General features: G+C 50.5%; 1 protein-coding gene across 5 annotated transcripts in view; it reads right to left on the minus strand.

Annotated features, from left to right (window-relative positions):
- HPSE2 (heparanase 2 (inactive)) overlaps positions 1–18,238 on the minus strand; it is a 279,034-nt gene that overhangs the window by 29,314 nt on the left and 231,482 nt on the right. For all 5 annotated transcript variants that reach the window (XM_054034870.1, XM_054034869.1, XM_054034871.1 and 2 more), the window contains 2 exons: positions 9,112–9,218; positions 7,660–7,774 (listed from right to left, as the gene is read on the minus strand). In XM_054034870.1, coding sequence (XP_053890845.1) covers positions 7,660–7,774; positions 9,112–9,218 — 222 coding nt within the window. The remainder of the gene's footprint in view (positions 1–7,659; positions 7,775–9,111; positions 9,219–18,238) is intronic.

The raw sequence follows: 18,238 nt of genomic DNA on the forward strand, positions 1-18,238 counted from the left end.
TGATTCCTGGAGGCAGCTCCAAGAATGTGAAAGACCAGGTGAGCGGTTCCTCCTCAGCCACCAAAGCTAGGTTCAGTGCAGATACCACGTGATCCACCAGGTGATGAAACGGCAAACCATTCACTGGAGGAGATGAAGCAGAAGCTCATCAGGTGAGAAATCTGAATGGAAGTCTGTATCCATCGGACCCTGTTCAGAAAGAGGAGCTGTCGCCTCGTCTTGCTCTTCAGACAGCGTCTCCGGCCCAGCGGTGTGCTGCAGACGGACTCAGCCAGGTGGAACGGGGTCTGAGGATGGTTCAGCCTCTGGATCTTTATTTGATAAAACACCAACTCTCCAGCCATGTGGATATGGTTTGGGAATTCCTGCGGTGGAACCCAGTAAGGCCCTGGGGCCCAGGACTGCCAGTCGCTCCAGTAGCTGGGACCCGGGAACATGCTCATAAGAGGAAAAACAATATTGGAGTGAGGAAACCCAGGCTGAGGAGGCATAAACCCGGATGAATACGTCTCTTAATTCTTCCTCTGTCCTCTGAAACTGAGGATCCAACCTTGGATCCACGTGGACCTTGCCAGAGACAGCAATGGAACCAGAGACAGCAATGGAACCAGAGGGTAACAAGCAATAAAAGGTGAGAATGATCTGCCTGGAGTCCCTGTAGGGCCCTAGGAGGAGGCATAAATGGCTCTGGAGAAAGACTTTAAATCTCTTCTGCTCTTCTCCTCCGTTCGGGTGAAGAGGCAGCAGAATGCAGAACTGAAGGGCCCTTCCTCCGCCAGCTGCCTCTCCCCGGGACGCGAGGCATGCTCACAGGCGGGACGATGCACAGGCTGCCACCACAGTAAAAAACGTCTTCAGATCCACGGGTGACCCCCGAACAGCAGTGAGGGAGGAGCTGGCCCCACAGACCTGGAGGGCAATGTTCCCTCTAATTTTTTCCACCCATGGGCAGGATAAATTTTGTTATGTGCACCGGGGTAATGTGGGGATGTGCGCCACCAGTAGAAACAAAAAGCTGAGATATAATATATATTTTTTAAAAGTTACCAATAGGGATAATTACTCCAGCCAGGACAGGTTCAGCATTTTAAACTCACTACTCAAAGAATTACATTTAAGTGTAAGAGAGAAATAACTATGAAATGCAGAGACCAGTCAAAAAACTCAAATAACACACTTTGAAAGAATAAATACAGAGAATATATGTGCATTGCAGGAAGTACTAAGAAGTAACAACAACAGTGTGAGTGTGTGTGTGACGCACAGAGACAGTGTGTGTGACACAGACACAGTGTGTGTGTGAGACACACAGACTGTGTGTGTGTGTGTGTGTGTGTGTGTGTGTGTGTGAGAGAGAGAGAGAGAGAGAGAGAGAGTGAGGCACACACACAAACTGTGTGTGCACTGGCTGCTGGGGAAGTTTCTGAGACACGCCGGTCCCCTGTCTCTTTAAGGCACTCACTGAAAGCTCTCGGCCTCTTGAAGCATCTCCTCCCTCCCCTGCTCTGCGGAGATGGGGTACATGGGCAGGGGGAGGGGGAGAGACAGAGTGTGTGGGGGTGTGAGAGACAGAGAGTGCGTGTGCTGGCTGCTAGGGAAGTCTCTGAGAGACCGTGCGCTGTCTCTTTAAGGCACTCACTCACCTGAAGGCTTGTTTAGACCTCAGAGACCTGTCCCCTTTACCCTGATCTGTGGAGATGGGGTACAGGGGCTGGGGGAGGGGGACACCCTGACATCAGCACCCTCTTTCTCCCCTCCTACCCCCAAGCTCTGCACAGCCAGCAGTAGGGTCCCGGGAGCAGCTGAAGGAGCAACGTGGCTGCAAAGCAGCGTGGGGAGGGAAGGGCACCTGAACACACGCTGCCGGCTGTGCACGCTCTGCTATCAGCTAGGCAGCACTTGAATCTCTCCTGTGCGGCCGCCCAAGCACGCAGCTTACAGGGAACACAGCTGGAGAGCACCAAACCTGGTGAAATACTCAGCTCTGCACCGCTGGTCTTCCAAGTTGAAACCAGAACTGACTTAGGTTTCAGAGACAGAACCATAGAGGCCATGTCAGACTTGGACAGACCAATAAGTCTGATGCCCTGAATCTGACACCACTAACAGAGGCTGTCTTCTTCCTTGTCTTCTGCCTGGGAACACAGGCATTTGGAGCAGACAACATGGCTCTAGGTTCTTTAGCAGGCAGTCTGTCCACCATGGTGCCTTTGGAGCCTGGATGGTTTTGACAGAAAGATTCAGAGCCGGATCCAAAGAAGATCCTGACCCCTTGGAATCTGCAGACAGCTTAGCCTTACTGGAGAAAGCTCCTGGAGCCGAAACGGGCGTTAAGACTTTGGCTCTGACGACCTTCCGCAATCGGACATTTTAACAGCAAGAGCTTCCTTAAGGAGAAGCACCTGCCGTCTGTTTTGCCGCTCCTTGCACGCAAGTTCAGCAAATAAATCACCCAGGAGGAGAGCGTCCTTCCCCCAAGCATTTCGGGCACCTAACATGGTCATCAGACCACCGGGAAGACGCTGGGCACGAGGCACACCTCTTCATACCCAGATTCCTTATTTTCTTCGGTTCTGCCATTACTCAGAACCATATGTCAAACTACCTTCTACTAAACTGATACTAGAACAACAACAGTAAACAATCAAAGACTATCCATGGAGAAAACCTCTGGATCCGAGTGGATGGAAACGACTCATTTCTGTCTGGCCCAACAGCTGGAAGGAACTGAGGAGGGGGGGCACTGTACCCCCTTACACAGCCTGCCCCTCAGAACATTTGAGGACACTGAGGGAAGGGGTAAGAGGGGGCTGGTGCAGGCTTTAATGGGGGTCTAGGGGTCCAGAGCACCCACAGGAATCAGGATTAACCAATGTGCACTTGCACAGGGCCCCCATCTCTGTCACGATGGAGGGACGACCAGGCAAACCTGCGTGGCGCTGCAACCCCATGTGCCAGGTCCCAATGCCCAGGACGGGAAGCAAAGCCCAGCCCCGTGGAACAGGAGTCACTGCTATGGGCTGAGAGTGGGGCAGGCCTGCTTTCCAGCCTCCCACGCCCCAAGGCCAGGCTTAGCCTGCGGTGCCAGAGCAGAGGGGGCTGCTGCAGGTGGTTGGTGCTCCCTTGACAGAGCACTCAATCAGGAGGCCCCATCTGCCCTGGAGGGGACGCATATGAGGACACTAAAGGACACTGCCTGGGGAGGGCTCTACCACCAGGCACCACCAGGAAGGCCGTACGCGGGAATATGCAGAGCTATTTGAAGACTTCTTCCCCACAGCCAGGAGAGCAGGTTCTGCCACCCCGTCACCCTCTGATCTCCATAAACTCTCCTCCCCCAGCCTGTCCCATGGCTCGTAACCCAATTGGATTAAGGAAAATCCAGCATCATTCTACTCTAACAGAAACCAAACGTCTCCCCACCTCCAGTCTGGGTCTGGCAGGAGAAGATCACAGCCACAACTAACCGGAGATGTAAATGCAAGTTTACGCACCAGTGTCTCCTGGGCTCTGGGCTACTCTAGCTACATGGGTTTTTACCCTGAAGTCTGATGTTCCTGTCGCATCCCCCAAGTTACATAGACAGGAAAACACTCCAATATCGCCCAGCACCCACCCAGGGTCGCACAGGATTACAGAGCCATTACCCCATCTGGCCTGACCTCCCGGATTACACAGGCCAGAGCGCCCCAACCATGAGCCGTTGCTGAGACGGAGCCCAATCACGTGCATACGGCAAATGGACATGTCCTTTGCGAGGTGTGCGAGACAAACCAATTTCCTTAGCAAAGGACGACAGCCACCGACATCCCCGCTACAGAACAGCACAGAACGCTCAGCATGGCCCACAGGCCGGACGTGCTGTGCGGTGGTGGTGGAGGACAAAGTCACCCTCACCCCACTGGTTTCTCCAGGGGGCAGGGCTGACCCTTGACAGTGGCCAAAAGCTGCTTTCCCATGTCAGTATCAGAGGCACTTTGAGACTCCTGTGTGGTCTCTGCAAAACCAACCGCCGGGCGTCTAATGCTGCACACCTAGCACCACTGCTTCACCACCACAAGCCACTCCCAGAAATGGAGCCCTGGAGCCCCCAGCCAGCAAAGCATTTCAGAGCGACTTAACTTCTGGGACTACTCACAGGTGTACATTGAAGCACGTTCTGAAGTGTCAGAAGAACCTGAGACACGACGGTCTCATCTGCAGGACAGCCCAGCATCAGACGACCTTCCCCGGCAAGACGGGGAAGCAGCATCCCCAGGGCAGAACAGTCGCTGTCCAAGAACACTGGAGGGCTGCAGGTCACGCTGCTGTAATCCAGGTGGGTGATCAGGTCAAACCTCTGCTCTTGGTGGCTTCTCACTTTCTCAGGAAACCCCTCGGGCTGGGAGATTCTCAGGCCTGACTGCACCCCAAGGTGATTTTCTGAAAAAGCAGATGGCTCTGTCCAGCCACTGGAGTCTGGTGAGTGGAAAATAATGCACCTTCCACTTCCAATCATTCCTCTGATTTCTTTCTGCCCTTCCCTGAGAAGCAGCCTGAGTTTAGAACTTTGTGCTGGGTGAGCAGCTAGTCCTGAGCAAACACCGGGACTCTCCACGTTGGAGAAATGCTGACAGTGCAGGAGCATTTCCCACACACACTTTACTGATCCACCACAGCCAGCCTGGCCAGGGAAGGAGTGGGTTTCTTTACCAGGCCCATACCCACAGGAGAGATTTTCCTTGCTGATTTAACTGCACAGGCCCATGCTGGCAAAACTCATCGGGCAGAAGGGGAGCTGTACACGCCCTTTTCATTTGTCTTTTCTGAGAACATTACAGTAACACAGCAGCATGGAGGAGAGTTGAAATACAAGCAAACCGGTCAGGAAAGTCAGAAGTTAAGATTCCCACAGCTATGCCAAGCAGGCCAGAGGTGCTCAGAGCCCCCAGAGAGGTTTCCTGTGCCATGTTTGAAATGCCTGTTTATTCTAATAAATGTTACATGATGTGACAGGCAGAATGCGCAGTGTGGCTGACCTGTGTGTGAGAACATTCGCTTCTGAGCGTCCTGATCCGTTCCCTTGTGTCAATTGCACTAAGAATATTTCGCCTTCCCAGCGCAGATGATTCTGTATTTGATACTCTGGAGTGACAGGTGAATGGTCAGACAGTTCCCATCACTATCTCATCCCTGGATTTCAAAGGGAAGCCCAGCTCCTGAGAACAGCACAGAAGAGGGGCAAAGGAGCCCTGTTGTAAAAGGATCAGTTCAGTCCAGCATCCGAGGGGCTGCAAAGCCTGACGCACCAGCACTCTTATCTGACAAGCCCGGCTCGGCAGTGGCCTGGAAAGAAAAGAAGAAAAGCGCTGCTCCGGAGAGCCCAGCCCAAGTTCTCTGCCAGCTGACGAGCAGCCAAGTCCATTCACAGCGATTGATCCTGCAGTTGATGTTACACTTCTCTCAGCAGCCAGCTGACGCACACAAAGGCTACATGTGGAAAAGTCTTTGTCATTGCAGCTAACGAGGGGATTATATTTCACATCACAGCCACCCGGCACAGGTACATTCAATTGCTTTCATCTTGGGATAGCTCCCACGGGAAAATAGCAGCCGCTACACCTACAACCGTGTCGAAGTCTGGGCTTGCTGGGTTTTTTCATGTCTGCAGCTTTTAAACTCTAACACTTTTCACTGGCCCTGGGCTCTTTTAAACCACAGGGGTGAAAAGAAATGATTTTACAAAGCACACGTTAGAATCTATCCAGGAAGGTGATATAGGAGCATGGGAAATGAATTAATTCTGAAGCATGTGGGAGAGGGAATAAGCAATTACTCCAGGGGGGATGGCAGCTCACTTACTTTATGACAAGAATTATCTTTAAAATGGCAATAAAATCCACGTTAAAGTCCTGTGCTGCCTTTAACAGCCAAGGGCTTATTCCTGTAGCTCCTGCCCTTGGAGCTCATAACCTCACACCATCTTAACCTCTGCAGAGGGCTCCTCAAGGCAGTTACTCCCTCTCCAGCTGAGCTGGCTGGCTAGTGGCCATGTACACACTGCTACCTAGACCTTAGAGTAAGTCAAGCTCTGGGCTGTAGAAGAAACTTCTCAACAGGAGTCTGGAAAGGCCCTGGAGTCACCTGGGGATGGAGGTGCTGAGGCTTGGTCAGGGAAATTGGGTCTTTGGAGGAAAACCATCAAATGCCCCAGGAGCCAGTTTTAGTTCAAACAGAATTCAAGGATGAATGACTAGGGAGACTCACTCCTCTCTGGCCAGGAAAGAGGGATCAGCCTGGGTCACATTAGGGCATGTTGGTGGGGCCTCCTGAAGCCCATTGTGAAGTTCAATGGGGAGCTGAGGACGCATGGACAACATGGGATTGCATTCCCCCGTGCTTTAGCGCGTCACTCTTTGCTACTACTCACAGAATGAATTTGGGAGAAATAATCTAAACCATAGACCTCCCATGTCTTCCCCTGATGATGCGAGAACAGAGGTGCACGATTCAACAGCTGATTAGCTGGGAGAAGACTGTAAAACCCACTTCGCGGAGGCTCTGACCCCTCGCTGACTCTCCCCGAGATCTCAGCACAGTGTAAAACCCACTGCTTTTTACTGGCAGGATTTTGTTATCAAATGCCGAGCTCTCTGAAGCGGCTGCCCTTATGATTCCCAGATCTCCACTCCACATTCCAAGGGCCTGGCTGTCAGCTTGGTACCCTGGACCAGCCTTGTAAATTCCTTTCCGTGGAGATACAGAACACCCCTCTGCGGTGCCAAGTTCTCCACTTACAAGGTGCAGAATTTATTAGACTGAGGAAAGATGAAAAGGAAGCCTGCCCCTTTAAAACACTCGTACAGACGGTTTCTTTATGAGAGCTCTGTGCACTTGAAACCACAGCTGCCCGAGTCTTTCTGAAGAGCTACAAACGAGAGGTTTTGCACTGAATCGAGGGAACTGCTCTGCTCTGTGAACATCTTTTACCTTCATTTCTAGAACTCTAACACCGGGCACTGATTCCAACCCCAGCTCCCTGGGTCCGGCGCTCTCTGGAGATCTGGTCACTCTTCACATTGAGCCTGTGTTTCTACAGCCCTTTTCCTTCCTTCTGACCCCAGGTACCTCCTTTGGGCTGTCCCCTCTCTCTGTCCCTCCAAGTGCTGCGCTGCATGTGCTCCTCTGCCTGCCCATGGCACCCCCGATTAGCCAGCAGGACTAGCCTCTCTCTCAAGTTCGGCCGCCTGGGTTCCACTGAGCTCTTAGTTCGGATACAATTTTAGCTCCAGAGGTAGAGCTGCCCCATCTGCTTTCAACATGTTGTGTCTGACATTAACTAATGTCTCCTATTAGCACTGAAAGAAACCGATCTGGAAAAATTCATTTTCAAGTGGAGTTCAAACAGGCCACAAGGAGAAGTGGATTCTCGACTGCACACAGGATTGTTTTTGTGGTGAAGCCAAGTGTCTGTGAAACCGGTCAAGAGCACAGACGACAAGAACTTCTCTCTCTGATTTACTAACTGGGAACAGGAAAGGGAAGAGAAAATCCACCCCACTTCAAAGGGCCGAGAAGGTGAATCAAAGAGACTGCGTGTGTGTGTGCGTGCAAGAGTGAGTGTGTGTGAGTGTGTATCAGTGACAGACAGATGGAGCAGGAGCCTCCTCACACACCTACCGGCAAAGGGTTAAAGTTCTGGTCCACAAGGTGATTATGTCCATGGTCAAAGAACGAGTGTCGCATCACCACCTCAATGCCCTGGTTGGCCAACATGCCCAAGGTGTTCAGCCACCTGGAAAGAGGAAGAGAGCTGTATCTATAGGTGGCCGGGGGAGCACGCTTGCTGAGTGGCTGGCCGAGAAACCCTCAAAGGCATGTTTCTGCCCCAAGGGCCACTCTCCAGTAGTTTGCCCGGGGCACTAGCTCCAGGAGAAGGGATCGTTACGACAGAAGCCATGTCTAGCACTTTATTATTCCAGATAGATGAACTGAAGGATCTCAGAAATTTTTTTACCAGCTGCATACTTAGCACCTCTCCCCTCCCTATACATCACACCCCATCCTGCCACCCCATCTCACCCCCAAGCATCTCACTGCATCCCACACCACCATACCCCTACACATCAGTTCTGCTTGTCCACAACTCCATCACCAGAGCCCATAGACACTCCCACTATCACCCCTACACACACATTGCATCCTCACACACAGCCACATCATTACAACCCACACGCACAACCCTAACCATCACGTCCCCACACACACCATGCAGTCCTGGCATATGCCTCCTCCTTCCAAGCATCACAGACCTACAGACATACCTTACCACTCTCTCCAGAAGAACTCTAATGATTACAGTCAGCTCTAACCCTAGGAACTGGAGCTACACAGCAAGAGACCAGCCAGCAAACCCTGGGAACATGAGCGCCTTGGGCTTCTAAGGTGCAAAGAAACTGGATCCCAAACCTGAGCCTTACAGAGCTCCTTGATAGGCTCTTCCTTGAGCTGAGATTGCACCCCCTGGGAACGAATGGAGTCGTGAGTGCAGCCTGAAAGAAAAGGGCAAAGAGCCGGGGAACCAGCAACAGGCCGGGGGAAGGGGGTGCGGGTCTCTCTGTGGCTAGACAAGCATGTCAGAAGGTAAGCAGTGGAACAGCTTTACTTCCCTCTCACTACAGATTTAGGGCTAGAACCATCTGGTTTTGTTCACTCCCAGCTCTGAGAGGCCCCAGGAATCGGACTGTTCTGAATAGTCCCACGCTTTGATTCCTGTGCATGGCATGCGCCTGGGGGGCTGTTCCTCTTTCCCGTCTCCATTGGTTAGCACCTCCCATGGCAGGAGGGGGGACAGTTTGTATCTCATTTGCACTGCTGTTAGCCCAGAGCTCCTCGCCTGCGGTAACGAGCAGTGGAGAGGTGCACTTACAGCAGAGCGGTGAGGTGCACGAGAGGTGCACTTACAGCAGAGCGGTGAGGTGCACGAGAGGTGCACTTACAGCAGAGTGGTGAGGTGCACGAGAGGTGCACTTACAGCAGAGCGGTGAACCTGCTCCCAGCTGCAGACAGCTGCCAGCACACGCTGCACTGTAGGAGTGTGTGTGGTTCCCATGCCCCTCCCCCCCAACTCACAGGAATCCAGCAGCGTATGAATCCGAGAGATTGTTCGTGCCTCCAGCTGAGGTGGCTCCGATACCTTCAAGCCAGATCTTCTTCCCAGGTGCATAGGTATTTACCACCTGTTCACAAAACAAAAAGAGCAGGAGACCGTCATCCCGTCCCTCTGCCGCAGGGCACAAGTCATCACACTGCCTGGGCACTGGCACGAGCCTGAGAACAACCGGCCAAAGCGGGAGATTGTACAGCAGAGCCGGGAAGGGGAGCACAGCGCCTTGACGAGCCCTTGGGGATGCCACAGGGCAGCTGTATTATCAACCTGCCCGACACGGCAGAGGGTGGAAATGTGCCCAGGTTGTGACGTTAGCTGATTGAACTAGGACCATGTAGAGCATTGTCGCTACCACTGGTATATAACTGCCACAAATCTTGTACAAAAGTTGTCAAGTAAGGTGTCTATGGAAAGGTTATGATTCGCTGAATAGGATTATGCTATTTGCATGCATGTATCTGAAGTTCTGAGTATTGGCTCTATACCTGGAATTCTAATGCGTTTGCTTCTGGGAAACACCAGCAAGGTGTTTAGCCAGCACATCTTAGAGGGACTATTCAAATTAAGTGGCTCATCAAGGAACATTTAACTCACAATGGAAGACATCGACTTACCCTGAATGGACTTCCCTGTGAAGAACCTGCTGTCTGGGGTATAGGTAATGACTTTTACTGGGACTAAGAGAAATCAGGCATGAACATGTGACTTGCCCATGTGACTCCAAATGCCACCTTTTACCTGTAATTTTCCACTAGCTGTACTGAGGGCTTTGTTTGAAACAATGGGATTCCCGCCACATGGCAGAAGCTATAAAAGGTGCTGGAAACACCTTCATTTTGCCTCTTTCCTGCCCAAACCTCTGGACTTATACTAATGGGAGCATTTAACCAAGGGACCCGGTGGCACCTTAAAGACTAACAGATTTATTTGGGCACAAGCTTTCTGTTAGTCTTTAAGGTGCCACCGGACTCCTTGTTGTTTTTGTGGATACAGACTAACACGGCTACCCCCGATACTTGTAACCAAGGGACCGAGAACCTTCCAATGATTTGGAAGCAACCAGAGACTTGACTTAAGCCATCAGTTTATTCCATCACTGCTACAAGCCTGAACCAAGAACTTTGCAATTACTGTATGGAATTGATTCCACCAATTTTAACTCTCACCTTCCTTCCTTCTTTTCTTTCTTTCTCTCTTTCTTTCTTATAAATAAACCTTTAGATTTTAGATACTAAAGGACTGGCAACAGCGTGATTATTGGGTAAGATCTGAGTTGTATATTGACCTAGTGTGTGGCTGGTCCTTTGGGATCAAAAAAACCTTTTATTTGATAAAATTGGTTTTAAAGAACCACTCATCTTTAAGTCGAGTGTTTTTGGTGGTGATACAAGGACTGGAATGCCTAAGGAAACTGCTGTTCTGACTTCTTGATAGCCAGTGTGGTGAAACAGAACTTTACTTTTGTTGCTGGTTTGGTATATCTTATGGGAGAATAACCACCAGTTCTGGGGTGTGGCATCTGCCCTATTTCTCAGCAGTTTGTCCTGAATTGGTATTCTCAGTTGTGACCCATGATGGCCCGGTGACACAGGCATCAGACAGTGGATGGTTCACCCCCCTGAAAAAGGAGCAGGGGGGCGATAGGGGCAGGAACAGTCAGGCAAAGCACGTGCGGTTTCCAGTCCTGTGAGGCCAGATCTATGATGTGCAGAGGGAGCACTCAGGGATCTCCACCCCCAATTGGAGAGACGATTGAGGGGATTTCCCTGCCTCTGGGGGACTCTGCTAAATCTCCCCCAGCAGAGAGCCCTGCCCCTGAAAGAATGCCGTATACAGCTGACGGCAAGCGTGGTCCTTCGGGCTGGGCTGGGCACGTGGATCCCACTGATGCTGCTCCTGCCCCTGCACAGGAGTTTGGAAATTTCTCACTCATGTTCCCCTCACCCCTCCGAGAGCCTGGCGGGCGGGGCGACCCCAACTGCCAGCCAGTTCCTTCGCCACCCAGGGCCTGAAGGGTCAGACTCCCAGCTGGGGCTGGAGCGTGGGGCCTGGGATCCCCATCTCAAAAGCCACAATTACTGTAAGCAAGTGTGACACTGAGCCAGCGAGGGTTGAACACCCAGCAGGCTACGGGCCCCACCTTCAAGAACAGATTAGGGAAGTACTGAAGTGGCAACAGTCAGCAAAGCCACGTGAAATGGACGCGAGTTCCGTATCGTGAGCGAATTAGAGGTAAATACTAATTGTATTTGTCTGTGTTTACCTATAAATATCTTGTTAGATGTTAACAATGTGACCAGATTAGCTTGTAGATGCTAAATTTCAGTTCCTGTCTGCTACTGTATTCTAGTGATTTAGAGATCAAAAGGAATATTAGCAATTGAATGAAACATGTGGTGTAACAATGTCACTGTCTCTATTTCTCTTGGAAGTTTGTAGTAAACTGTCTCTGAACTGCTGGAATGGTTCATCGCCTTCTGCTAATCAATGCAACTAATGACCTGTGTGTACGTAGGAAATAGGAATTGACTTCAAAGTCACAATGTATATTACCCATTCTTCACCTGCTATGTTATCTGTCTCAAGAGGCTACAGTAGCCTGCTGGAAATCGACAAAAGAACTCTAGAGCCCGATCCTGTCATCTCAGATCTGCTTAAGCTTGAGTCACAAGACTGAGGTCTCCAGCACCGGTCTGGATCACCCTGCTACTTCTCATGGCAGAATTTATACAGACTCTGCACATGGACTGTCTATCGGATTCTAGCCAAGGGAAATGATTCTGAAAGAACTTTTTGCAACTCAGCACCTCACCATCTCGACTATGAAACTGACCTAAGAACTTTATTCATATCTGTATGTATAATGATCTTTTACCCATAACCACTCTTGCTTTTCAATAAATCTTAGATTAGTTAATAAGAACTGGCTGTAAGTGGGTATTTGGGCACAGTCTGATACATTCATTGACCTGGTGGATAACGTGTCCGATATTTGGGGATTGGTAGAACTTTATTTATGGTGAATAAGATTTTAAAAAATCCTCACCATGTTTGACTTGGCTGTCTGGGTACTGGAGTTGGACTGATGCAGAAAGCTAAAAATCTCTCTACCCAACACCACTGACCAGCCCCTGTATCCACTGAGTCTAGTGCTGCTGGCAAAGAAGTTTAGCAATTAACATGCCTTCAGAGCAGAAAGATGGAAACTTCCTTAAATCAGAAGGACGTTTATCTTGAAAGCCTGCCACTTTGTCCCATTATATGTTATTACATTTGGCCAACATTGCTTGATAATTGGCAATTCTCATTTGAAGGGAGGCCGAGGAATAAATCCTTTTACCCGTAAAGATCCCCTTTTTCGGTTCCTTCTCTTTTGGAGTAGCTCTTGAAAGCTGCTTGGATGTTTTATTAAGCGTCGTGATTACGAATGAAGATGGAGCTGGGTGAGTATAAAAATACTCAGACCTCTAAGGAGGAACTTGATATTTTCAATCTGCTCATTCAGATGTTGCCCACATAAAGGTGATGTTGCCCATAACGCCTTAGCTGGTTCAAGGATACCTTCTTTAAAAGGCAGAGGCACCTTATTTTGAGTAGAAGGCTGGAGGATGTCAAACCCTTTATATGACTTTTCCTGCACAAGCTCCAGAGGAATTTCTAACATCTCTGCCATCCTCTTTAGAAATTCTTGAAAAGCCTGAAAGTTGTCTGCTCTGGAAGGAACAGAAGACATTATGGCCTCATCGGAAGAGGCAACGTGTCCATTGTGGGTGTGTGCCACTGATTTCTGTGGAGAACAGGCTGACTGCAGACAGCCTGTTGTAGGGAAACTGCCCCTCAAAGCAAAGTTAGCCAGAAATTGTTACCCAAACTATGCCAAGGAGGCCAGAAAGGCCAGGACTGGTATCCATGGGCATAAAGCGTAGAATTCCAGGGTGCTCACATCTATGGAGGTAACTGAATATCATGTGAGCGGCTCCTAACTGGAGAAACGCGAGAAGGGTGGTTCTGTGGTGTGTACATCTCTTAGCTGGGATAGGAGAGAGCTGCCTACTAGCCTTATCTGCTGCAGAAGCCAAAGAACAGCACTGAATTGAAGGAGCTGCTCTGCGAGGTGAAATAACTTGATGAGGAGCAGTAGGCTCCATTGTGCCAGGAGCAGGAGAGCTTAAGGCAATTTTCATGACTGGTATTTTTGTCCACTGTGGCACTGAAAATCATGGGGAAACTGAGGCAGGAGAGGCTTGTACAATAGGTGACTCTGGCTCAAGAGTAATCCTGATTTCCTCCTGTGACATAAAGGATGCCTCGGGTGGTACCAGCCCTGCCGATGCTGAAGAGGAAGCTGAAGTCTTCGAAGTTGCTTGTTTTGGTGATAAGTGTCTCTGTACTGAGCCTTTTGAGGCAGGCTTGATGCACTGCGGTACTGAGGTGGACAGAGGCAAGCAGGGGGCATTGGAGGCTGCTTGCAGTCATGCTGGGGTAGCTCTGAGCTAGTGTTGCTGGTGGAAGGGTCGGTGCTGCTGAAGCCAATCTCGGCACAAGAGGGCGGAGTGCCTCTGTGCTGACAGCGAGTCCTTTGCTGCGTGCTGCTCTGTCCTTCCTTTATGCAGCACAGGCACGGAGCTCCAGAGCAGGGGACTCGGATTGCTCTGGCAGGACCTCTGCAAGCTGAGATAGAATCATAGACTATCAGGGTTGGGAGGGACCTCAGGAGGTATCTAGTCCAACGCCCTGCTCAAAGCAGGACCAACCCCAACTAAATCATCCCAGCCAGGGCTTTGTCAAGCCGGGCCTTAAAAACCTCCAAGGAAGGAGATTCCACCACCTCCCTAGGTAATGCATTCCAGTGCTTCACCACCCTCCTAGTGAAATAGTTTTTCCTAATATCCAACTGTGACATTATTGATATAATCTGGGACCATATAGATCATTGTTGCAACCATGGTCCTGTGTATAAAGAGGGTCAAATGGGGTGTCTAAGACAAGGTTATGGTTGGCTGGTTATGATTATGCTGTCTATATGTGTGTATCAATTTTGTAGTTGAAGTTGTGAATATTGGCTCTATACTGTCTGTATTTCAAACTTATGCTATGCTCCTGGGAGACATCCCAGACAAGTTGGTGTTAGCTCTGCCTAGCCTGCTTGATGGCCCATTAAGGACCATCAGCTATACAACTGACCCATTGAGAGAAGGTAAATATGCCTTCAGACTCAGCAAAGTATGCAGGGACTGGCCCATGTGACTCTAGACTCCATTTTGCTGTAATTTTCCACAGTAAGGACAAAGAGGTGTTCTTACATCTGGAAAAGACTATAAAAGGCTGATGCCTCATCTCCATATTGTCTTCAATCCTGCTTCGTACCTCTGGAGGGACTTTGCTACAAACTGAAGTTCTGAACAAAGGACTGAATGACCCAACCCAGCTGGGGATGTATTCCAGAGACTTGATTTGAACCTGCAGTTTATTTCATCACTGCTACAAGCCTGAACCAAGAACTTTGCCATTACTGTATGTAACTGATTCCATTTAACCAATTCTAGCTCTCATCTCTATCTTTTTCCTTTTATGAATAAACCTTTAGATTTTAGATTCTAAAGGATTGGCAACAGCGTGATTTGTGAGTAAGATCTGATTTGTATTGACCTGGGTCTGGGGCTTGGTCCTTTGGGATCAAGAGAACCTTTTTCTTTCACTGGGATATTGGTTTTCATAACCATTTGTCCCCATAACGAGTGGCACTGGTGGTAATACTGGGAAACTGGAGTATCTAAGGGAATTGCTTGTGTGACTTGTGGTTAGCCAGTGGGGTGAGACCAAAGTCCTCTTAGTCTGGCTGGTTTGGTTTGCCTTAGAGGTGGAAAAAACCCAGCCTTAGGCTGTAACTGCCCTGTTTTAAGCAATTAGTCCTGAATTGGCGCTCTCAGTTGGGTCCCTTCAGAACCAGCATCGTTACACCAACCTAGACCTCCCCCACTGCAACTTGAGACCATTGCTCCTTGTCCTGTCATCAGGTACCACTGAGAACAGTCTAGATCCATCCTCTTTGGAAGCCCCTTTCAGGTAGTTGAAAGCAGCTATCAAATCCCCCCTCACTCTCCTCTTCTGCAGACTAAATAATCCCAGTTCCCTCAGCCTCTCCACGTAAATCATGTGCCCCAGCCCCCTAATCATTCTCGTTACCCTCCGCAGGACTCTCTCCAATTTGTCCACATCCTTTCTGTAATGGGGGGCCCCAAACTGGCCGCAATACTCCAGATGTGGCCTCACCAATGCCGAATAGATGGGAATAATCACTTCCCTCGATCTGCTGGCAATGCTCCTACTAATAAAGGCCCATATGCCATTATCCTTCTTGGCAACAAGGGCACACTGTGACTCATATCCAGCTTCTCGTCCACTGTAATCCCCAGGTCCTTTTCTGCAGAACTGCCGCTTAGCCAGTCGGTCCCCAGTCTGTAGCAGTGCATGGCATTCTTCCTTCCTAAGTGCAGGACTCTGGATTTGTTCTTGTTGAACCTCATCAGATTTCTTTTGGCCCAATCCTCCAATTTGTCTAGGTCACTCTGGACCCTATCCCTACCCTCCAGTGTATCTACCTCTCCCCCCAGCTTAGTGTCATCTGTGAACTTGCTGAGGGTAAAATCCATCCCATCATCCAGATCATTAGTGAAGATGTTGAACAAAACCGGCTTCAGGACCGACCCTTGGGGCACTCCGCTTGATACCGATTGCCAACTAGACACTGAGCAGTTGATCACTACCTGTTGAGCCTGACAATCTAGCCAGCTTTCTACCCACCTTATAGTCCATTCATCCAATCCATACTTCTTTAACTTGCTGGCAAGAATTCTGTGGGAGACCATATCAAAAGCAACAAGGAGATGCAGAAGTAGGTTTTTTTACCCACAAAAGTTTATGCCCAAATAAATCTGTTAGTCTTTAAGGTGCCACTGGACTCCTTGTTGTTTTTTGTGGATACAGACTAATATGGCTACCCCCTGATACATATCAAAAGCTTTGCTAAATTCAAGATATATCACATCCACCACTTTCCCCATATCCACAGAGCCAGTTATCTCATCAGAGAAGGCAATCAGGTTGGTCAGGCATGACTTGCCCTTGGCGAATCCATGCTGACTGTTCCTGATCACCTTCCTCTCCTCCAAGTGCTTCAAAATGGTTTCCTTGAGGACCTGCTCCATGATTTTTCCAGGGACTGAGGTGAGGCTGACTGGCCTGTAGTTCCCCGGATCCTCCTTCTTCCCTTTTTTAAAGATGGGCACTACATTAGCCTTTTTCCAGTCATCCGGGAACTCCCCCAATCGCCACGAGTTTTCAAAGATAACGGCCACTGGCTCTGCAATCACATCCGCCAACTCCGTCAGTGTCAAACCTGCTCTCCCATGTTTTCTTGGAATTCCTGGGGTGTTACTGTCCCTGGCTGGCAGACTCCGGATTGTGCATTGTTCTCATTCCATTGCAGCCACAGATTCACACCAATGCAGGATTGGGCCCTAGGCAGCTGTTCTCGAGACTAGCCGAGCCCCAGCAGGGAGTCACGTATCTGCAGGTTACGCTGTGCCTCTCAGAGAGCCTCCCCTTTTTAATGCTAGGCCAGAGGCTTGCAGACTTGGTGACAGCGCTGCCCCATTTGAACACGGAGGACGTCATTTTGAAGAGCAAAATAGCTTCCTCTTCATAGCACGGCCTCACGCCTCATGGAGATGACCTTGCACGCTCCATACATTGAGGTCATGCTGTGCGGCGCAAAATGACGCCCTCTGCACACTAAGAATCACTGTGACCCCACGTGCTGCGACCCACAGTTTGGGAACCGCTGCATTAGGCCCTGGGCCCCCCCAGATACGTCTACACAGCGTTTTGGAGCCTGCGGGAGCGAGCATCCCAACCTGGGGTGACAGACTAGCGCTCTAGAAACAGCTGTGTAGACAGTGCCTTGACATGCCAGCTCAGGCGTGAGCTTGGGCTCCGAAGCCTAGGGAGGGCGCGGACGCCAGAGCCCTAGCGGCACCTTCAGCGCGCTGGCCACACGGCTAGCTCCAGGTAGAGCCCCACTAGCCCAGGTCTGTCAAGCCAGGCTTCAGGGGGAGGCTGGGAGGCCCCAGAATGCTGTATAGACGTACCCTGCTCCGGCACTCCACGCCTGGGTTCCTGGCCCCAGCACCTCTGGTCTCACCAGGGCTCTTTCAGCAGGCTTGGAGCCTGCCCCTCCTGGGAACCAGCCAGCCAGCAGGCATTTGCAGCGACCCAGGGCAGACTTTTCCAAGCATGACCGTGTTTATGGGTCAGCTGGACTTCAGTAGTTAGGGACAGTGAGTGGAAATGGCCAGTTTCTCTTTGCTCAGTTAGGCAGCCCGATGGTGCGCTGGACGGGCAGGCAGGTGGCCTGCTTGCAACTAACCTCCCTGGCCTTACTCTGCTGGGAGCGCCGGAGAGCTGGATTCCTGTCCCCCTTCCTAATGCCTTGGGCTTGGTCCTTGGTCTTACGTCCCGCTGTTTTCATGTGTACACACGGGTTCAGGTAGGGGACGGGCTGTGGTCACACAGGTAATTGTCCATCCACATCCAACAGATCCTCTGGGCTGGCTGTCTCCATGGTAACGTCATTCACATGCTCACAGTATTGTTCGTCCATTCATACCAACCTGGCATGATCCACACCTGGTCAATTCATCATTTAACCCCCCGTCTCTGGAAAGAAATTAACCCCTTTGGTAGCAGTACAAAAGTGAATGGGGAAACTGAGTCATACATGCTTTTCATACCCCCCCCTCCAGAAATTTCCCATGTTCTCCCTGCAGGGCTTTCCCGTCTCTCACACATCCTGCTGCTGCTCCAACCATGTCACCCTCCCCCCCCCGCCCTTCTGGGTCCCTGCGCTGCCTCCGCGTCTCTTTTTGTCCTTGCTCTCACCTTCCAGGTAACTGCACCCCTTCCTCCATCGCCGCCCAGCCCTGCTCCCCGCGTCTCCTTCCATAGGCTCTACCCCATGCCTGAGCAACCTCCTGTCTCAGCTCACCAAGCTACACACCACCCTCCTGCAGGCCCCTCAGAGCATCTCAC

The sequence above is a fragment of the Malaclemys terrapin genome, chromosome 7 (assembly GCF_027887155.1).
Source record: "Malaclemys terrapin pileata isolate rMalTer1 chromosome 7, rMalTer1.hap1, whole genome shotgun sequence".
NCBI classification, from domain to species: domain Eukaryota; kingdom Metazoa; phylum Chordata; order Testudines; family Emydidae; genus Malaclemys; species Malaclemys terrapin.